We start from the raw sequence: 23105 nt of genomic DNA, 5'->3' as shown, positions 1-23105 counted from the left end.
TTCAAGAATTTACATCGTCTAGATTACAAGATTCTAAAATAATTTTCAAAAAATAAACTCAGACTGTTTGACAAAACGTATATGTGTGAATAAATTTAAAACATAAAATAAATTCCTGACAATTTCCTTTTAATTTAGTGAAATTTTCCTTTTAATTTAGAAAATGATTAAGAGATAAGTGAATGACGTTGAAAAAAAGGACAAGACAACTAGACGAGAAAATGTTTTTTCTCCACTAATGAATAATCTATATAGAAACTATAATCATGTTTATTACTATATATTTTCATTTATTAATATATATTCTCTTCAAACTATATAATATTACACTTCAACTCATACAATAATATTATTACTAATATGTAAATCCACATTTGTTTTACTGAAAAAATGTGTGGAAAAAAAGTTTTCTTTTAAGAATTTATCATATGTATTAAAGAAAATTACAAATGTCATACTTGGAATTGATACATCACACCTTTGAATTCAATTAGATCAATTTGCCATCATATTAGCTATTAAATATTGTTATGATCAAACAATCAAATGGTAGGATTGTTACAACCAAAATCCGAATTTTTTGTACCTAGCTCTTCTTTTTTAATTCATTTTTCTTATGTTAATTTTCTAAGTTTTGTAAATGTGAAAAATAACTGGATTATGATGCAGTGGTGAGTAAATATTATAGTGTACACAAACTAACTCAGAATATCATAATCATTACAAAAACACAAATTGTAATCTCTCAATAAAAGAAATTGAATTCGAAATAACATAAATTTAATGGAAAATAGAGCACCATAATCATTAGAAAAAGAAAGATTAGAAATCAATAATCATCGTTCAACTTGCTAAAAGTTGATACATCACCTCTTTTTATCATATTTTATCAAACTTTAAATATTCTTTTTCTAAATGGGATAATAGATTTTGATATGAAAATTTTGCCAATAGTTACTATGTCGATTTCAATACAAATATTATTTTCAAGTCAAATAATTGTCAGCTCATTACTATAATGGAATGGACGACTATTGTATATTTTATTCACTTTGAAATTATTAGAACCAAGTATGAAATTCCCATGTAAAACTCTAATTTCATGAAACTTGAGAACCCTATATCAAAACCCAGAAACATTACAATACAATCAAATAAGAAGAAAAAAGGGGGGGAAAGAGGGCATTAAAACATCCAATAAACATTTTAAAAACTTAAATAAAGTTTCATAAACTACCACTAAAATAATGTACACTAACAATAATTTCACTAAATCTGCACACTATTTAGCAGAAATTAATGAAAACAATAAATCTACAAAAGGAAAATTTGTTCAAATTGTTGAGTAGATATCAAAAGTACACCCAATATGACATTTGCTTGTTTGTTTGTTTTTTTTCTTTCCTTTTTTCCCTTTTCTTCTCTACTTCTATTGTACACCTAAGAGTGGTTATTATTTCAAGGTCTTTTCTATGTCCATTCCACATGTGCATCATATTCAATCCGCAAACACTGGGATGTTATGAACCAAAATAAATAGATCTACCATTAACCTGCATTGTTTAATTTTAATCTTTGGATTTCATCTCTCGCCCGTAATATCCTACAAATAAGAGAATCGATAATAATAAAAACTATCCCAATTTTGAACTACTAGAAAAAATAAGCTCAGTATATCAAATATGAACATACCTCCACTGTAACTCAGTTACTTCGTTAAGTAAATCCTTCTCCCTTTCATGAGCTGCTTCAAGCTGCAAATAATAATGATCCTCCAATCATTCCACAGCATATGAGAGAGAATGTTTTATCTCATAGGATCTCTAATATAATCATCATAATGAAATAGGACTGGCTTTTGGGGAAGCCAAAAATGTCTTTAGCCTAATAAAAGTACTTTAAATTCACATAGTGCTTGAGTGAATCATGAGTCATACACTCAATCTTTAATCATTCGAAATCATTTCAATGTTTGGTTTCACTTCTAAACATGATTTTTATATCATCAAATTGATTTTGAATGATTAAATGTTTGTTTTGGAGCGATTTTGAACATGACAAAAATGGATGTATCCGTTTTGAAATCACTCCCGAACATTTTTTTTCACCTAAAAAACTCCCAAGTGTGCTGTGTTTCTTCCAATAGTGCTGATCAAATAAACACTTTTCATCATTTAAAACTCATCAGTAAAGCAAATAAGAATCTTCAGTAAACAGTTCTCCAAATTCTTCCTAAAATACATACAGCCAATCAGATCCAGTCCAAACTTAAAATTTATTTTAATTAAAGGATGTTAGCTTAGCCTAGTCTATGAATGCTGATTGTAGATGAGTTGTGCAATTCAGATGGAAACCCACTACTTCAAACATTCTATTTTCAAAATGCTCAGCGAAAAAGTAAAGACCAATCAAATTTCAAGATGCTCTACTGATCTAAAAAGATTTCTCTAACTTCATTTGTTTATATCAACTATGTAGGCCAACAGAATTGGGTGGTATGTGAATCGCCAAAGGTCTAAATAAACAAGTTCAAATAGTAAAGCTTTAGTCATAAAATCCTTCATTTAACTAAACTATCCTCCTCCTTTCTTACATACCAAAGATTTCTCCGTTGCTGTTATATGTGCCGCTGAGACATCAACTACGCCATCTGCTGAGCATTGTAAAAGAAAAAAAGGAAAAGTAATGTAAAAGGAATAGAGATTTAGTCACTGAAATGAATGTGGAACCTCTAAGGAGTAAAAAAGAGAAACTCAGACCTGAAAATTCTCCAGTTGAGATTTGCCTCATTAGAGTCAAAATATCATCCTGTTCCAACAAGGAACGACATACTAAATTCAGCAATTGACAAGTGAGGATGCTATACTAATTCACTAACCATACCCTTTGAACAATATTTGTCTGCAAAACAGAGTGCAACACTGGAAACATAGAAGATCTAGTATTAATTGGTATAGCATCAGATGAAGGTAGAGGTGTCAGTAGAGGTGTCAGTAGAGGAGTTGGTAGATTAGAAGGTAGAGGAGTAGCACAATTTGAGGTAATCACCTGCATAAGGGGCATCCTGGGACTTAGGAGCAATGAACTTATTAAAGTATAAATACAAATTGAAGACATCAAATAATAACATTTTTTCTGTCGTCACATAAACACACATAGTGATACAAAAATGTACACAAAAATGTACTGTCTCCAAATCAATCTATACCAGTCCACATTTTTGGATTTTTCAGTCTCTTAAAAACTGTACTAGAACTTTTTTTTTCAAGGCTTTATTTTTATTTCAACCAAAGAAAAGAAAATAGTTTCGAGGAGGGAAACAACTGCAAACATGGTCAAGGTCTGATGGTTATAAAATATAGCAACATGGAAGTCTTTGTTACCTTTTTTTCCCTTAGATCCATAATAAATTTGCATGCATATGTTTAACAGGTTGTGCATAGAATACATTCAAATGTCTTCCACATGTTTTTACACCTCTTGAATCTTCTCGTTGAGCATGTACATCTCACAATGTTACATTATGAGAAGCACTTAAAGAAATGAAGAAAATACGAAGAAGAAATATCAAATAAAGACAGATCAATCTTATGCTAACCTCAAAATTACCAACCTGCATACTGTGACTTTTTTGCAGAATAGGGGATGCCGCTGCCTGAAAAGAGACAAACAAATTGGGTCACCCTATAAGAAAAGAAGGAATATCCTCCAGATTATTGAACCCACCTTTTCTAGATCGACACTCTCTGACGTAACTTTGAAACGCCCTTTCTGCTGAATAACTGGTGCCTTCGCTTTCTCATCCTGTTCCTCTTCAGTTATTGCTGGACTTACTATTGAAGGACGTCAATCAACATAAAACTCAGAATTTACAACTCACAAATGCAATCAAGGAAAACAAAAGTTTCATCATTTAGCTAAACACATTACATGATGATTTGGGATCTTTAGACTGAGAATCAGAAAGTGCATCATCTACTGCCTGGGAAGTCACTCCCATTGCAGGACTGCCATTGGCACCATTCTTTTCTATCTCGTAACTGAAAATTCAACTATTCAAAGTGATTCATCGACAACTTCCAATCATAAATATCAGACAATGTAATTTGCATCACAATGAGCACATGCGGAAGGGCATTTTCATTGAAAGCATAGGTATGATAACCCTTGTGTTAGTTAAGCTTTAAGAAACGTAATTAAAAAGCCAATTTGATAGCAGTATCCGTTCAGCAAATGAGCCAGCTGCAAAAAAGCAAAGATGCAAGTATAATTGGATGAAAGAAAGGGACTAACTCTCAATTCTTACCAATCTTCTAAGCCTACGCTATACCTTTTAAGAGAGGGAGAGAAAGAGGAAGATAACAAAGATTTTGGTAATTTGTTAGAAAGATCAAGAATTTATGTATTCAATAGAGCTCTTATTCTAGATGCTTAGAGTTAGAACATAATCTTTCACTGCTGATAATGCCCTTAGTTAGCTTTGCTAATACATTAGAAAGATCAAGAATTTATGGCTTGTTTAAGGATGAAGAATAAGAGTGAGGATGTTGAAGCTAGGGCTTGGTAGTGAAGGAGGCCATTATACAGTTTTGAAGGTCTTTGAAGCTTCCAATAAGGCTTGTTTAAACACATGGTTAAAACAAGGTATAAACATTTTTAGAACTATAACCTGCTTGAGAGAAAACTGACTTGGACTGAAATTATCATGAGACTGGGGTGATAGTTGGTTCGGTTATGTCAGTTTTGGAGTCAACCAAGAACCAAACCAAAACAAACCAATCAGTTTTACACATAAGGGATCCAATGTCCAATAAAGAACGAAACCAATGGATTGGTTTATTATTTATTTTTATTCTTACTTTCCACTTTGATTTGAATGGGTCCATTTTGCTAACTTTAAATTAAAATTTGGTCTATTTCTTTCTTTATAAATTCCAATTTGACATTTTTATTTATTTATTTATTTTAATTTTGATACTTTTCTATAAAAAAAAACATGCATGTAATATAATAATTAGTCTTTTTTCTAGACAACTATACATGCACCATAATAATTATAATACGAAAAGATACCTAATGAAGATGTATTTTTAGGGGTATATATATACAATTTGGTTCGGTTTGGTTTTCATTTGTTTTTCCAACAAAAATCCAATCCGAACTAATATTTTTTTTGGTTTTCTCCAAATACAAACCAAGAAGTCCAATTTGATACTAAAAAATCAAACCAAACCATTGGGTCAGTTTGGATTGGTTTTTCGATTTTTCAGTTTTTTGCATCACTCCCTACTTGAGACAGTCTGCAAAAGTAATCTTTGTTTCCTTCAAATCTGATAAAGGAACACGTTTTAGAACACACTATATTATGGATTCCCAGAATTCAATTTCCAATGGTAGTTCTTTGTTTCTCTTTTCAATATTTGATGCACAGTAAGAAAATTCATGGACATGCAACTTAAAGTACCTCTTCAATGAAGTAAAAACATATTCATGCATACACAAAAGGCCATGCCAGCAATTTTTCTAAAACTGTTACAAGAATATAGACAATATGATAGGCCACATGAATGAAAACAAGCAATATTTTGGAGATCCATGAAATACTCGTTAAACAGTTGTAGGTCAGAAAAATATTTCTCTTAAGAACTCACATGAATAAATTAGCAGATAACTCTAACTTAAAATTAGAAGCGAATCTACGAAGACAAACCTCTCTCTTCTGTTCAGAGGCAAACTGACTTCTTGTTGAATAGAGGTATTAGAAGAAATACTTCTTTTATGTTGGATAGTATTAGGAGTATTCCCCAAAATTCTTCTGCTGCTCTCCAAATTAACCTCTTCATTGGAGCCATTCTCAGTTTGATTATCATGGCGGGGTGAAGACTGATGTTGGGAGCAAGAACCAATACTTGTTGATTCATTGATAGATTTTTTACCATTTCTGGGAAAAAGGAAAAAGGCAGCTTTTAATACACTCTATCAGGCTAGTTGACTTATACCAAGAAAGAGCCTTACAACTTGGATAAAAAACAAGGATCTTCATATCCATTGGAACATATGAATATAATACATTATTGTTAGGCTAAGAAATTATTACTACAGAAAGTAATGGTAAATTATGTACACTGTATCATTTGCTTTCATGGAGGGTTGTCTCCGGAGCATGGCATTCTCTTCCTGAAAATAGGTTGATATTGTTGTGAAATGAAATTAAAATACAAAAATACTGAAAAAAGACAAGAGCATATTAACATACAACATCTGAAATTTCTGAAGAATTTTGGCCTTGTAATTTCTTTTCTTGCACATCAAGTGCATTCAATGAATTTGAGCTCCCTACTTCACTCATTTCACTAATAGACTCTTCAAATTCCTGAATCTGAAAGTAAAAAATAGCAAATATAACAAAACATGTCATTTGCCAAAATCATTAATGTAGAAAACACAATAATTGGTGACGAAGTGTTTACAAGTACCAGAGATGCCTGGGCCTTTAAATCATCAAGATTGAAGTTCCATCCACTGATGCCTCGTTTATATTCATTCTGTTTCAGAAATTATTAAAAATATATTGAAGGGCAGGAAAAGAAAATCAACTCAATTAAGGGTACAACTCTGTGCCAAGAATTGTCAGCGGTCGCAAAATCATGGGACAATGACTCAGAATATAAACATTTTCATTTCCATTAAATAAAAAATAAAATAAAACCTGTGATAATTCTTCCTTTTTTCCATCTGAAATTTTCTTTTGTGCTAGCATATCTTCTTCCTTTCTCTGTGATTAAAGAATTGCCCTTGTTAAGGAACTTGTACCAAATACAGTAAAATAAAATTGTGCTCGTTCCTATTACCAAAATAAAATTCCAACCTTAAGTGCCTTTATACGATCACCAAGAACAGGTAGCCCTTCCAAAAGGGCGCGTGCAATGTAATCATTTGACCGGGCTTGCCTAAAAAAAGAATGCTTTAGCAGCTTACTTGCAGAAGGTCGTTTTGAAGGATCTTTTACCAAGCAACTAGCAATCATCTGCTTGAAAGACTGGAGAGAAATACAGGAATAAAAATTATACATATCTACACCAGCTTGAAATGCATTGTAAATCCAAACAATAATACTGTACCTTTGAAAATTTTTTATCTCTCTCATAATCAAGCCCTGGAGGTGCATTTTGCAAGGTCATCATCAGTACCTATAGTAACCATTTTCTCAATATCTTTGACTTTATGACACTTCAAAATATCAAAGCCATAGCATATGATGAACAATAATGCACCTTCATCGGAGGATATTTTGAGAAAGGGGCATGGCCATGGGCAAGCTCTAACCCAGTTATGGCAAAAGACCAGATGTCAGCCCTGCCAAAAAAAAAGTTGCTTACCAATGTTAGAAAGCAACTTTCCTGTCTAAGAGGGAAACGGAAAAATAAAAAACTATAGGAAAATCGTGACAGAAATGCATGAAGAAGAGAAATACTAACTTAAAGTCATAACCATTTAATTGCTCCATAACCTCGGGTGCCATCCTGAAACAGAGAGACCTTTTTATCAGGAAACAAATTGATAAAACTGCTTTGGTGAGAGTCCATAATCCATTCTTTTAATCAAACTATTTGTTTCAGTATAAATAAACAATTTTGAAGTTTTAATCACTCCAATAAAGAGAGCTTAAAGGCTCTCAAATGGTTCAATCACGACAGAACTAGAGACTCAATAGGTATATATGCATTATGCATGTAACAGTACAAATATACCAGCAAGGTGTCCCCACGAATGTATTCCTCACACGTTGTCGATCACCTGAATCAAAAAGGCAAGCAGAAACACCAAAGTCTCCTAGCTTGATTCCACCACGTGAATCAATGAGAACATTCCCTGCCTATAAAAGATAAAACCTAAAATAAAAAAAGATGGATAGAGGCAAAAAAAAATTCATTATCAGATTTTTTTGATGTCTTGTGTGTGAAATAACTAATTACATATTTAATTGAATTCAAGGAAGTTATGTTTCAGATGGGGATCAAATAATGAACCAATCAGATTCAGCCTCCTTCACTAGCAAATTACAGGCAACTTAAGTTAAAAATACAAGACTACTTTCTCTTCCACTCACATCTAAATGAGTGAGACTAAAAACCCTCGTTTTTTAGAAAATTTGGTATACATACGTGACATACATTCTCTTCTCCTTTTTTCTTTCTTCTTTTTTCCTTAGGTTCATCGCTCTTCCAATTATTGCACCATATGCTATGCAGTTTCTAGATATGACAGCATAAATAAGTTACTATGGAGACACACTAGCAAGAACCTCAAGACAATGGGGATAAACTATAATTACATAACTCTTACAGACCCTGCTTGAGGTGGGGGGTGGGTTAACTTATATTTATGTTGGCTGACAGTGACACAACAACATGATACAACTGATATATAAGATCATAGATTCTCACTTTTATATCCCGATGTATATGTCCATGATTATGAAGATATTCAACTCCCTTCAATACTTCTCGCAATACTGTTGCTATCACGACCTCCTCGAAACCATCAGGATATGCAGCCTTCAATATGTGAAGACATGAACCTCCAGACATGTAGGGCATAACAATCCACAAATCATGGCCATTGACAAAGGAGCAGTGTGATTTAAGGACATTCGGATGGTCAACCAAGATCATTGTCTGTACTTCACGATAAATGCTAGCCTGTGATAATAAAAATCAATAAGTAAAGCAAACATGAGCAAATGTGACAATATATAGATAAGATTATAAGAAATAGGCAAAATATGAATACAAGAAGTTTGATGTTTTCAAGGCATGAGAAAGAAGTTGGAAAAAATGACCACAACTCATTAACAACCGTAAACCAAAACTTGAATAGGTCGCAAATGAGAAAGAAGTAATCAATCTACGCCGTTTCAAATTTTCACAAATAAAGCATCCAGCAGGCTTTATAACAAAAATAGATTAGAAATAAAATAAAAAAATGCCCCTTCCAATCAGAAATTAGAACAGAGTTTGTGTTAATTCACTCGAATAAAATATTTTTATCATTAGGAAAAATTCCGTTGGCTCAATCAAACAAAAAAATCAGCTAATGGAAGCAACCATTCACATACCAGATCACAATTCTCACGCTCAAAATCGAGAATCTTGATGGCGACGATTTCATTGAGAGATTTACAAAGAGCACGGTGAACTGAAGCGCTCACACCCTGCCCAACCTCTTCATATAGAATATAAGAATCTTCACCTATGGGATAAGTCTTCTTCTCCATGCGAAAGCCCTACTTTCTAATTGTTCTCTACAAGATGAGGTGAATGAATGAAGGAATGAAATAATGAAGATTAAAAAGAGAATATGATTATGAATGAATGGAGAAAAAGAATAGAGGAAAAGAAGAACATACAGAGGAAGAGAGGAGAGATTAAGGGAAGGGAAAAGATGAAGAAAAAGAGTAGAAATAAAGGGAGAGAAAAAGGGAAAAGGAAGGGATTTGGATTGAAAAGGCAATGGGCATTGATGATGATGATGAGGATGAAGAGAGAAAATAGATATTTGGAGATTGAGGGATTGAGGGATTGAGGGATTTCCTTTCTCGTGAATTTTGGGGGGAAAATCGTAAATTATTAATTATAATTTTATGTGAGAAAATAATAATTGAGCGAGGAAATCGGATCGTCTCCTTAAAAATCTGGACAATCAAAGGTTTGTATCAAACTCCATGCAACTCTCCCGCCATTTGTAACTCTTTTGGTCAAATATCCACCGGCCTCTTTTTTTGTTTTCTCTTTTCTTTTTTTTCAAATGCCTAAAATACCATTTTTCTCTTTATATTAACATTTTTTTGTATTTTTACTCACTTTAATTTTTACTTTTAAATCAAATTAATTAAACAATAATAATACTTTTATCCCGACTCATTTTTAAAAACACTCAAATAAATTAAAATATCATGTTCGTGTATCCTTCAATTTTAAATTTTATTATGTTTATAAATATTTTTAGTACTTTGGTCATGTCGGCTTTGAATTTGTGACTACAGAAAGTCTACTATGGGTCGTGGACTCGTGGGATTAGTATTATTCCAGCTTTTATATTTAGATTATACAAAGAGCATAAAATTGAGAAGGTTTGAGCTTCTACACTTATACATATGCTATTTCTCTAATTTATCTATTCGAATTTTCTTGTTTATTACTCAAAATATCATGTAAGATCGTAAACAATGGTATGAAAAGTTAAACGATTGTCTAGGAGGTAGGGTAAACAATTGTGATAACATTTTATGTACAATCAAACATAGTTATGAATGTTCAACAATTTTAAACTTTACGAACATTATAAATGAAATAAAAACAAACAAACAAACAATACAACCAACAACTCAATCCATATTTAAATAATTAACTTTACAATGTTAAACAGAATTTTAATATTATATTTAAATTGATTTAAATAATTAAAAACACCTTTTTAGTGATTTTTAAAATGACTATATTTTACTCGTTTTCTAATCATTCCAACGTATGTCATTGAGTAAGCTAGGATTGATTAGAAACAAAAATGTGTTATTTAAAATAATAAATATTTTGATAAAAAAAATTGATTTAAAATAAACTTCAGAAGTGTTTTAATCTCTGACTAGACACCAAACTTTTAAATACATTTGTTTCAAATATTTTCGATCATTTTAATTCAAACAAAGGGTAAATAAAAATCACTCAATTACTTATGGTAAATAAAGTTATATTAGTTATATCCTCAACTCCTTCATAGATCATTCTCATCTATTTGAATCAAACTACAATATTTTATAGATATATGTTAAAATCATTTGATGAAATATTAATCTTTTGGATGCGTTAAATATTTCCCTATTTAGTCCTATAAAAATTTATTGTACAAAATACACTCATTTGAGATGACATAACTCACAAATTGGATCAAATTATTTATAACAATTAGAGAATATGAGAGTTGATAAAATAAAGCAGCTCAACTTATTTACAAATTGTTTATGGAACGTATTCATTTGTATGCAAAATTTTACTAATGACATTGGATTTTTAATTAATTGCTATAATGGCTAATGTAAGATTGCAAATAAAATAATGAAACAATTTATTTAATTGCACGTTAATTGCAAATCTAGCTTCATGCAAAATTCCCAGCACTATTTTGCATTTTTTGACTTATTTTCTATATTCATTTACTTACTCCTTCTCAAACCACACCAATCTAATCATCAATTTTTCGATTACGTTTAGTCACAAATTTCGAAGAGATGTTTACTTATTTAAAATTGGAGGATATTCTTCGTTTTTTTTCGAGAATGTCATACTTAGATTCGGTCTATTTATGCTTATTGTTGGCAAATAAATCAGGGTGTTGACACTCACCAACATACCTTATCTCAATTTCATTTTCATCGATTATTCTATTATATGTTATTTTGCAAATGAGATTTCGAGGTTGCATGTGACTTCAAGTTATATTCTTTGTGTTCATAATTAGTGAATCATCTGAAAATTATATAAACTAGTATCTTTTGGATAAACCAAATGCGTTCAACTCTCGCTATTTTCTTGCTTTCTTCTTATTCTCCTGGTAAATCGAAAGTGAATTCATTTTATTGTACACCAACAACTTGAAAAAAAAATCATAAAAATAAGGATTGCACCGTGGGATGAATGCAAAATGAGGTTAGTTAGTAATTTTTTTTACTTTTTGGCCAAACCATGATAGTTACAAGTGATATAAATTTTGAGCTTTAGAAACAGGTTTTTCTTTATTCTTGATGTTGAATCATCTCGGTAAGATCCAATATAATTTTTTTCTTTGATTGGACATACAATATGAATTTGTGGTTTTAGTGTGTAGTCTTATTGATAAAAGGTCAAGATAGGAACATAACTCACAATACATATAGTCGGTCAATGTCAAGTTGATGCAACTGTATAGCTCAATACGTAATGTTGTAGGTTGATATATTTGACCTTTAATCTTTTGTTGTTATCTAGTGTTTATTTTATTATTTAGCAACAAGCAACCAATTACAATTACTTATTTTCACTAGTTACCGTTAGGTATGCATCAAAAGATTGTGTTTGAAAGAAATGAATCACTTTATTAATCTCATTAAATGCAATACTTGATATACTCATATAAATAATTGCGACAGTTTATGTTTGCAATATATCTCTAAATTTATCATCATATACATGATACGACTATCAAAATTTTGACATTATTATCCGTAACTAGTTTAACATTCAATATTGACTTAGTGAACGATAAAGGAAATCTAACTACCTACTTGTTTTCTACTACTAGTGTATGAGAAGAAAACATTGTATTTTCTTAAATCAATCTTAATATAAAAAGAACCTTCAATCGTGGAAGGTAATGAAAAATGTTGAAGAAGCTGCTTATGTTTCATCAGTATTCCATATGGATCCACAAGGGGATATCTCCTTTCATATGGAATGGGAGCACGTGTACATCAGAAAATGACAATAATCAACACCCACTAAGTTGACTAGCTGGCTGCACCTACACACTTTGTGTGCCTCCCCGGTGGTAATCACACCTCCATACTTGTCTTCAACCACTTCAATCCCTAGGTGAGCTTTATTTCCTCTTTGTTTTCCATTTTTTCATATGAAAACGTTTTATGATTGACAAAACTAAAACTTGATTATAAAATTAAAAAAAAACGAGTAATTAAATCTATCTAATGATATTATAACTAAATTGATTTCACCTATTTGGGACAAAAAAAACTTCCATTACCATTTGACAAAAAAAAAAAAATAATAATAATAATAATTACAACCTAGTTGGAGTACTCAAAAAAAAATATCTCCTTTCACTCAAAAAATGAAAAATATAGCATTAAGGGTGAAACTTATTTGTAAAATAATGAATAAAAATTTGCTCACCAACTTATTTATAAAATTCGACCCAACACGATTTACAACGTCTTTAGGTAAACTAACACGATAATTAATGTGTAATATCTTAATCTTCGTATAATCTTCTCCCTGTTTTGTTTGGTGCTGCGTTTCTTCCCCTTTCTTGCTCACTTATTGATTTTTTTACTAGCATTTGTTTAAGTTTGGAGTCGTGTTCCCTTTTTGTTTTCCTACCATTTTGTATATTATGTTGGATATTTTGGTCTTTGGTTGTGTATCTCTACGTCGTTGTTTAATATACCAATATGTCTATTAAAATAAATAAATAAAATCATAGATGATGGAAATGCTTGTAATAAAATGATGTGATGCACTAGTTATTGTAATAATTTATGTTATGTCATTCGATTTAGAGAAACAATTTCAAGGTTATTTAAAGTGGAGAGGGATGAAGAGAAAGAGTATTAATTTTTTGTTTGAAAACTACCCCATTTCATTTAAGTCACGTGCAGAGCTCATGAGTACCAAAATATGAGATTCTTAGTGTGAAATAGCAAAAGCCAAGTGCCCAACTCACCGGTCGCGGTCTTCTTCCTACCAAATCTAGGGTTCTCTTCGATCTCTTTCCACTGCGTTTCAGGTTCTTTCCTCCTGAAACGCTGTCGTTTCTGTTCCTTCTCCATCTCCCCCCTTCTAGTTATTCGTCGAAATGAAGCTCACTGTCAAGACTCTCAAGGGAAGCCACTTCGAAATTAGGGTTCAGCTCACCGACACCGTAAGTTTTCACATTTCTATTTCTCGTTTTTTCCCCAACATTCTTTCTTGATGATATTTGGTTTTCTTTTTTCCAATTTATTAATGTAGCCGAGTACGCAAGCATTTACCCAGCTGGCAATATTGAGCTTAGTTTAATTGTTTTCTTTAATATAATTGGAACAGTGTGAATGTACTGGAGGAATTTTGTGGAATTAGAAGGATTTTGAAATTTGGGGCTCTCATGTTACTTAATCTGGAAGTTGCTTTCATTTCTGAACGACGATCATTATTTTTTTAAAAATATAAATTATTTGAATTGTTCGTGATCTGCTGGATTCGCATTGTTTGCACAGGCTGGGGGAGTTTAAGATATCGTGTAGTGCGCATTTCTTGTTGTGACGTTCACCCAGTTTTTGTAAATCTAGAAAGTTCAAAAATGATTTTAATCCTTTTATTTGAAACCCAAGGGGTGATTTTAAGCTCTTTATTTTGTTTGGAACGTGGAAGTTTTGAAATGAATGTAATTAAAACGTTGCTTGGATAGTAGCTGGGAAAAGAAGATTAATTGAATGAAAATTGTACTATTATGGGCTTTGTCTTGATTTATTAAAAGAAAATTAAAATATGTCAAGGTTAATTAAGTAATTTACCTCCAAATTCTATGAACTATTCAAAATCCATTCCATTTCTGTTAGAAATTTTTTAACGTAAAAGCAAGATAAATCATTCTCTTTTATACGATGAAAAACATCATAATTCCTTTAAAATATGTCATGTTTTGAAATCCTTCGAAGTTTTGAGCGACCAACCAAATTATAGTTTTGTTTTTTGTTTTTTTGTTTTTTGAAATTTCTAATTGTAAAATTTATGGTGTAGGTGATGGCTGTCAAGAAAAATATTGAAGATGTACAAGGAAAGGATAATTATCCTTGTGGTCAACAATTATTGATACATAATGGCAAAGTTCTGAAAGATGAGAGTACACTGGCAGAAAACAAAGTATCTGAAGAAGGTTTTCTTGTTGTCATGCTCAGCAAGGTGTCCTTGGTCTTATAATTTTCTTAATGGAAGAAGCACTAAAGACATGTTTTTATTTTGAATTTTAATGAATGGCTGCAATATCAAATATGGTTATGCTCAATTGTATACATTTGCTTCTTCTGCAGAGCAAAACATCAGTCTCAGCAGGGCAGTCGTCAACTCAGGTAATGTTGACCTTTTCTTGCTGCAAATTGTTTATGATCAATTAATGGTAACTGTCTCTGGTTCCTGTTTATTGCAGCCTGCTCAAAACCCCCCTGTAGCTCAACCAGTTTTAAGTTCAACTCCTGCTGCCCAAGTTACTCCATCACCGACTCCTGCTGCCCAAGTTACTCCATCACCGACTCCTGCACCTCAAGCTCCCACTCAAGCACCCACTCAAGCACCATCATCGTTAGTTCTTCAAGAATGATCTTCAGTATGCATTTTCCTTTGATCGGTTGAGTAACTAAAATTCATATGCATTTTTTGCTCTTGGTTTTCAGTGCCCCGAAGAACACTACGTCTACTTCAGAAAGGGTGACAGATAAGTATGGCTTCTATTTCATATGCCTATTTTTTAACTTCAAGAGGCTTGAATTGGTTAGTAAATCACATTCTATTTCATAATACTAAATCAATGCTACAATATAACGTATGTCAAATCTGATATAAGCTACAGACCGGATGCACTTTATAGGAGTTTTTGATTATTAAGGGACGGACAGCTGAAATCAGAAAGCTTTGAGCAATATGTTTCCTCCTGTTTTCCTTTAGAGAAAGTTAGTCATTTTTTTGGGGGAATCATTTGCAGTGTACAAACCGATACCTATGGTCAAGCTGCTTCAAATTTGGTTGCTGGCAATAACCTGGAACAGACCGTTCAACAACTAATGGATATGGGTGGTGGCAACTGGGACAGAGAAACAGTTGTTCGTGCATTGAGAGCTGCTTATAACAATCCAGAGCGAGCAGTGGATTACTTGTACTCTGTATGCCTTAGTTCTACTGTGTGAATTCTCTTGTCTGGATGTTTCCAGTCACTAATGGTGTTTTTTTTGGTTTAGGGTATTCCGGAATCTGCAGAAGTTGCAGTGCCAGTGGGTCGTTTTGGTTCTGGTCAAGCCACTGAAACTGATGCATCTGTTCCTGCACCTGTTTCTGGAGCACCCAACACAGCCCCCTTGAATATGTTTCCTCAGGTAAGCTTTGATGCATGAAAAAGTCGTTTGTTTGTTTGCTCACATTCAGTTATTTTTAATTGGGCTGCAATCATGCAGGAGGCACTTTCTGCTGGCAGTGGTGGTGGCGGTGGCAACCTTGGATCTCTTGAATTCCTTAGAAACAATCCACAGGTAACTAGTACAACATCATCATTTATGGGGTTTTCTTGATTGATTAGCTTTTTAGCTTTCTGTACGCATTGAGTTTAGAAATCCGCACTTTGAAGTCCTTTCTCACCTAATGGTTGTGTTAGTTTTGCATCTTTTTCACACCCTTTCACGTTAGATGCATCCATTAAAAGTCACAAACGCTTGATTTAAAAGTTCACATATGGACTATATTAATCCATTTCATATCATTGCTTTCGATGTATCACTTACAGAGTCACAAAATCTTGTTTTGCTTTATTTTACATGGACTATGGCGTTGTATAGAATTAAATGGGAAGTACTTACTGAATGGGGTTTTCTATCATTGTGCATATTCTAGTTCCAAGCCCTGCGGACGATGGTGCATACAAACCCTCAAATCTTACAGGTTCACACATCCTTCTGCTTTACAATTTACTTGGTTGTTATACTTATGGTTTAGCCAAGAGTTCAATCTTTTGCTTCTGATGGCAGCCCATGCTTCAAGAACTTGGAAAGCAGAATCCCCAGCTTTTGAGACTCATTCAGGATCATCATGCAGAGTTCCTTCAGCTAATTAATGAACCCGTTGACAATTTCGAGGGGTGAGTCTTACACTACTGTCACCTGGTCAATCTTAAATCTTGTTCTTTTGTTAATTTGAAACCTCCTAGTTCTTCAGTTTGTTATTTGTGATTGATCACGAACAGTGTTTCTGAATGCCCAAAGCGCAATGGCCCTCTAGAGCCTAGGCGCAAGGCGCATGCTTTGTTTTTTCTTTTTGTGCGTGTCATGAAAATACTGCATTTTTTGAAGAGGATACGAGTCTCACTATTATTAATATTGAAAATAAAGAGACAAAGCTCAATGTACATAAGGGTTATATAAGAGCAATAGGAGGGGATGAAAATACTGCATTAAAAAGAAAAGACAGTTGAAGTGGAAATATGGAAAAGAAAATGACCCCAAACACAATAAATTTTGCATCTAGGCTTGGTTAGTAAACTTGATTCTTTTAGTTAATAAAGAAGGAAAACCCTTAATTATTGCTATTTTTTTAAATAATGAATAGGGCCTTGGGGCTTTGCAAATGGCACGTGGTTGAGGTGCACCATATTTTGTGAGCCTTGCCTTTCCAAGGTGAGGTGCTAGACCTATGCCTTGAGACTAGGTGCACCTAAACGCATGTGTGAGAGGGCTTTTTAAAACACTGATCACTGACATATAAGATGGCCACTGCATAGATAGCCTTTCTAGTTTTTCCATCATCAAATGCTCAGTGCTTCTGTTGTAGGTCCCTGCGTGGGATAATTATAGGTAATCAGGTCATGTGTAGTAATGGAAAGATAGTTTTTCCTTATTGCTCTTGATCTCCTATTAATGTTTAACCTTGTGTCAAACTACAACATCCATTTCCGCCAACTTGGCATTCCACCAGCACGGAATTAGTCAACACCAAAAGCACAAAATTCAATATTGTTGCACAGAATGTGCCTATCTGGATGATTTATGTGATTTATTTATTCTCTTGCTTAAAAGACTACAAATTGAGTCACCTTTTTTATCTAGTTGATAATGCCATAAATGGTCATTTGTAGAGCAAGTCAACCTAAGCATATAAGGTTATATAACCTCGACCACAAGTTGGTTGTGGTCAAAGTTTTGAATCTCCTAGCACTACCTCTTGAATTAGAAAAAGGAAAACAATGTGCCATCTGTGGAACAAGAACTATTTGTGGGTCTGATTTACCGGAGAGGACGCTCACATCGATTATTATTTTTGTTGAATGAACTTCTGTCATCACAGCATCTATCTATAGAACTATAAGCTATGTTTTCTTTTCAGAGAAATGTTTGAACAGGCTGAGCCGGACATGCCTCATGCCATTAATGTCACTCCAGCCGAACAGGCAGCCATCGAAAGGGTACGAACTCCTTTATATTCCTTGAGTGCGTTTTTTGTTTTCCATCTTCAAACTGGATCTCTGTGGTTAAATCCCTAATCCCTTTACTACTTGTTCCCTTATGTAGCTCGAGGCAATGGGATTTGATAGAGCATTGGTTATCGAGGCATTTTTGGCATGTGATCGCAATGAGGAACTAGCAGCTAACTACTTACTGGAGAATTCTGGAGATTTTGATGATTAACAAACGAACAATTAATGTTAACCACTCTGGATTCATTATTTTTGGTGCTGAGGTGAATTGATACCCTTTTCAGCATTCTTCACTTTCTGAGTCTTCTTTGCATTGCATTTTACATACTCTACTAATAAATAGGAAAATTAATTCTTCAAGTATGGTCTTCCCGATTTAGAGAATTGAAATTTCATGTTTTATTTAAAGCCTTATTTGTTGCTAACTGGTTAGAGCATTGCAGATAGATCTTGAGATTTGGAAACTTTTCTCTTTATTCTGTAAATATAATTATTAAAAAATATCAACAGATTTTGACATCTATTTTTCATGGTTATTGGAACAAACATTACATGTTAATAGGTGGGTGAAGATTTGAACTTTTGACTCGATTGTGTAAATTTAGACTTGAATCGTAAGACTGGTGAATCAAAATTTCCTAAAATCTTTTGTTCATAGCTTTTGTTATTAGGGCAGTATGCTTAAAAAAACTCTTTACCGAACTGCTAGCTAAATAGATTTTGAAAGAAACTGACACCAACAGATATTAACTATTTGGCTAAACAGTAACACCTGTTTTAAACAATAGCAAACTAGAATGATTTTCTTCCTTTTTTTTTTTTCAAACAAAGGAGTGTGAAGAAAGGTTGGTCTTATAAGTTTGGTTTTATAACTGCCATGCTTACTTTATCCATGTATTAAAAAATGACATTATATACCAACCTTGTGTGTATTTGGTTTGTATACCGTATTTGCTGTTAATTCCACTAATGACTTTATTGGTCAAGTGACCAAATTGAACAGTCATTGATAATTGACATGTATCTATGGTTTAAATCTCCACACTTAATTTTGTTCTACGAAAATCACTTAAACCTGCGAAGACTTTTATTCTAATTGGGTAGATGCACAAAGGTTAAAGAAGTAACTAAAAGTTTGATCAATTACCATCTTAAATTACAAGACCTAAAATAGACATAACTTTTAGAAAATTGAAAACCTTTTTATATTCATTTCAAACTTGACACAAGCTGGAATATTAAAAAACCAAATTTATGGTTAAAATTAAACATGGGTAAATAAATTGTAAGTTGGATCTTGGAATTTTAGTTGTCTGTTTAAAGGAAACTATAAAAAGTGGATATTAATCTATTCCACACTAGTCGGTTTTTTAGTTAAGGTTCATGCTTTTTGTACCGATCTTTTTCGGGTTCTACTTTTTCTTTGTAAGGACGTAAGCTACTTTGAGATGATTAATGTATAAAATAACATTTTCCCTTCCATCTTTTAATAGGATGCTTTCTTAAGTTGAAAAGGCTTGTTTAGATCTCCAACATCCTCGTTGGGTTCTTTATTAATAAACTCCATTTATTAATTTTCTTAAAGTTGTTGTTAGGAAACAAAGAGATGCTAATGGAGTAAATATTAAGAAATAAAGATGTAAACAATAACCCTCCCTCTGTAATCTGTTGTATTTGTTTATATCAATAGCCATTGAAGCATATGTTCTTTTTCGCACTCTCTACTTATCCAGTGATAAATATGAGTGTGATCTTGATTAAGAGCCAAGAGGTCAGTTGATATATATGTAAGCGGATTTAAACGCTCACAAATAAAGAGAAACAACGATGTAGTAATAATTAGAGGTGGGTTGGATTAGTTTAAAATGTAGGTTGAGTTAGGTTAAAATTTTTGAGTTTTTTTCGGATTGGGGTTGGGTCTTGGGTTGGAAGTTTAAAAATTCGGTTCAACTTAATCCAACATGAATTAATAATATATTTATTCATTTAATAAAAGTAAAGTCATGAGTATTTTGTTGAACGATCATGTAAGAAGGTAAATAATCATATGAAAAGTTTGCGATCATGTAAGAAGTAAACGATTATTTGAAGGTAGAAAGCTAAATAATCACGTAAAAGGGTAAACAATCGTTTAGTCAATCATATAGAAAACTAAACGATCATGTAGAAGATTGTAGGATAAACGATGGTGATAACATTTCCTGCACAACCGAACTTAGTTATGATTGTTGATTGTTAAGTAGTTACAACAATTTTAAACTTTGAAAATTAATTCAAATTGCTCGGGTTGTCAATTCAACTAACCTGAAAATATGGGTTGAGTTAAAAATGTTTTCCAATCCAACCATTTACAATTCTAGGAGTAGGGGCAGATTTATTAAGGGGCTAAGGGCATGCCCCGCCCACATTATCGATTTTTGTATTTTAATATTAACTTTGAAAGGTTAGATTAGAATACATATGTATTAAATTGAAGTTGAAATAGGATAAATTCTAGGTTTGTGCCCCTACACAATGGTTTAGTTAGGAGTTTATTAAATATTTGTATCTGAAATCAAAAGGTTGAGTTAAAAGTGTATTAAGTATGAATACTCCAACCCAAACGTATTTTTGAATAACTCAAATTAAAAATAAATAAAAAAAGAAAGTAAGAAGATTAAATATGGGTAAAATTGAAAGTATATAAAACCGAAAATGAAAAAATATTTAGATGGAAAAGAAAAGATAAAAAAGGAAAAAAAGAAAAAAAAAAGGATTGGGAGTGATAAAAGGCGAAAGAGCGTGGAGAGAACACAACAGCCAATCCCGTGTTTTTTCATATCCTTTCTAAAACCGTGACCCGCGGAATTGAAAATTCCTCCATCGTTATTATTATTACTTATTAGTGCTTCCCTCTCCCATTCTCCAAACAAAGACCAAAAACAGGCCAAACACAATTTCCATTCTCCATTACCTTTTCCATCAACTCTGTAAGATTCACTCTCTTTACCTCTAATTTTCTTCTTCTCTTTCAGATCTGCATTTCTTTTTCCCTCTTTTCTTTTTTCCTTTCCTTCCCTTTCCTCTTGGATCTTGATTTTCTTCCTACTTCCACCTCATTCTTGCGATATTTAATCTTCAAATCGATTAGATCGGACTTTCTTTTTCTTTTTCCTTCTCTTTCTTGCCTCCTTTTGACGCCTGTTGTTTATTTCTCTCTTCCTATTTGCCTTGCGTTTTTTCAATTTGTTTAGAATGTTGTAGATTTATTCCGTGTTTAATTTTCTTATTGAATGTTGGCTATGGCGCAATGTTTATGGATTTGGAGATGGGTTGAGCTGATGCCTGATAATTTCCTTTTCGATTGTTTGTTTTGAGGTTCCATAAATTATATTTTAGGTGTCGTTGGATCTCTATGGTTTAATGGTGCATTTCTGAGTTTAGGTTAATTTATATTGATTACTTCCTGCTTTTTGCTAATGGATTACCGATCTTTGATGATTTTGCGGTTATAGCCATCTTCAATGTTGACTTGAAAAATATAGGGCAAGTTTTTTAATATCAAGTTAAAAGTTCTTTATTGCCTCTGACTATTGCGACATATATTCATGCCATCTATAAAATCACGAGGATATCTTCTCTGTCTTGCCTTCCGCTTTATATATCTAGCAGTTTTAATATGTGATTCAAGTTTTGCATTTTATCTTTCCTTAAATTCGACAAATCTACAAGTTTTAATCCATTTCAAAATGCTTTGCTTACCTGCTGCAGATTACATCGTCATATTACCACTTTAAATTCTTATATGTTTGAATGAAATCTGAATTTATTGAAACACACTTGCTGAAGAAAAGGGGGCTGCTTGTTGTTATCTGTCTAATCTTGGGCCCCTCTTGTTTTTGTAGAAGATTTTGTGTTTGGTGCTAAATTTCAGAGGACATAGGAAGATTAGTGCTCTTGAATATGGTTCTTGACAGCATTCTAGCTTCTCCCCATAGGAGATCCCCATCATTCAGAAAGCAGTTTCCTGCAAATGAATTGGGCAGTTGGTCTACTCTCTTCAAGCGGCATCGCTTCCTCTTAACCGCGCTAGCACTCTTAACTTTCCTTTGCACAATCTATCTTTACTTTGCTATCACTTTGGGTGCTACGGCGTCGTCTTGTTCGGGTTTGACTGGAACTCAAAGAGAGTTGTGTCGTCTGGAGCATGCTAAAGCTTCTCTGGCTAAAGGCAAACTAAAATTTCTATGATACACACGTAGGGACTTCAAGGTACAAAACCTTCTCATGTATTGGTCCTTCTCTTTGGTGGGCTTTGTATTTATAAAAAAGAAAAATCGATGATTATTATAGATCAAAAGTTCATTCATCCTTTTTGATTCACACATATAACTTATAAGATATAGCAGAATGTTATTAACATTGCTTTCTTGCATTAATTTGTTGTTGTTTTTTCTTTTCCTTTTTTTTTTTTTGTGATAATGAATTTATATTAAACCTTCAATCATAATGTTCATATTATTTTGGGTACAATTATTAATGGGAGCTACCGGTCATACCCTACCTTACTCTCTTTGACCTTTGAATTGAATTAAATATTAAGTCTTACGTATTGTCATTAAAATATGTTTGCCTTAATTGACCCTCATTTTCACGTTATTGTTTGTCTTTGTTTGTCTGGTATGATTTTAAATTAGGCATTTTCTTTAAAATGCACAAATCTTTTAAAATTGTTGCTCTGTTAGGAATTACCCTTTTTTCTATTTTTGGAAAAATGGACTTTTTTGAAAAAAAATTTAACTCAAGCACTCTTTTAATGTTAGGTGAGTTTTGTTTGAATTCCACCGTGGTCTTTTAATTTTTCAGACCCTTTTATCTTGCTTCTCGAATTTTCAATAGGATCCATTCTTAGTTCACAAACATTTAGTTTGTTCCATCTTTCTCCTTGAAAATAAAAGAAACTATGGTGGTTTATATTTACATCATGAACAGAAGTGGACATTTCCAAACATTTATAAAAAATTGGGATAGTTGCAAATACATCAATTAGATTTAAAATAATTAAGTTTAGATCAATATTTTAAAAGACTATGTTGCTAATATTGGTAAGTCACTTCCATTGTAATTACTCAATCATTTTAGGG

At 32.6% G+C, this 23105-nt stretch overlaps 3 protein-coding genes across 10 annotated transcripts; 2 read left to right on the top strand and 1 right to left on the bottom strand.

Annotated features, from left to right (window-relative positions):
• Window positions 1-1185: 1185 nt before the first annotated feature.
• Window positions 1186-9632, bottom strand: LOC101211076 (serine/threonine-protein kinase BLUS1). Of its 8 annotated transcripts, XM_031883521.1 has the most exons (21): window positions 9410-9626; window positions 9119-9304; window positions 8448-8702; window positions 7752-7876; window positions 7479-7523; window positions 7275-7356; window positions 7122-7190; window positions 6869-7039; window positions 6710-6775; window positions 6477-6545; window positions 6257-6379; window positions 6125-6177; window positions 5711-5941; window positions 3931-4040; window positions 3727-3833; window positions 3599-3655; window positions 2884-3048; window positions 2760-2808; window positions 2598-2653; window positions 1693-1754; window positions 1186-1603 (listed from the first exon to the last, which is right to left on the bottom strand). In XM_031883521.1, exons 2-21 carry the CDS (start codon window positions 9275-9277, stop codon window positions 1549-1551), a joined length of 2109 nt encoding a protein of 702 aa, XP_031739381.1. In that variant the 5' UTR covers window positions 9278-9304; window positions 9410-9626; the 3' UTR covers window positions 1186-1548. The 8 variants fall into 8 exon arrangements, 6 of the variants coding, with proteins under 6 accessions (XP_031739381.1, XP_011651808.1, XP_011651809.1 ...); XM_011653506.2 differs by having other exon boundaries at window positions 9119-9625; XM_011653507.2 differs by having other exon boundaries at window positions 2598-2650; window positions 9119-9624.
• Window positions 9633-13452: 3820 nt separating this feature from the next.
• Window positions 13453-18499, top strand: LOC101216636 (ubiquitin receptor RAD23b). Its single transcript, XM_011653505.2, has 12 exons — window positions 13453-13692; window positions 14550-14711; window positions 14840-14878; window positions 14956-15107; window positions 15200-15244; window positions 15508-15685; window positions 15761-15895; window positions 15974-16048; window positions 16407-16454; window positions 16541-16650; window positions 17892-17970; window positions 18077-18499. Exons 1-12 carry the CDS (start codon window positions 13627-13629, stop codon window positions 18191-18193), a joined length of 1206 nt encoding a protein of 401 aa, XP_011651807.2. The 5' UTR covers window positions 13453-13626; the 3' UTR covers window positions 18194-18499.
• Window positions 18500-20978: 2479 nt separating this feature from the next.
• On the top strand, window positions 20979-22524 carry LOC101216392. Its single transcript, XM_011653504.2, has one exon. It carries the CDS (start codon window positions 21925-21927, stop codon window positions 22210-22212), a length of 288 nt encoding a protein of 95 aa, XP_011651806.1. The 5' UTR covers window positions 20979-21924; the 3' UTR covers window positions 22213-22524.
• The last annotated feature ends 581 nt before the right edge of the window (window positions 22525-23105 follow it).

This window comes from Cucumis sativus, chromosome 3 (genome assembly GCF_000004075.3).
Source record: "Cucumis sativus cultivar 9930 chromosome 3, Cucumber_9930_V3, whole genome shotgun sequence".
Classification (NCBI taxonomy): domain Eukaryota; kingdom Viridiplantae; phylum Streptophyta; class Magnoliopsida; order Cucurbitales; family Cucurbitaceae; genus Cucumis; species Cucumis sativus.
Note: the sequence above shows the minus strand (reverse complement) of the source record. Positions and strands in the feature narration are given on the sequence as shown.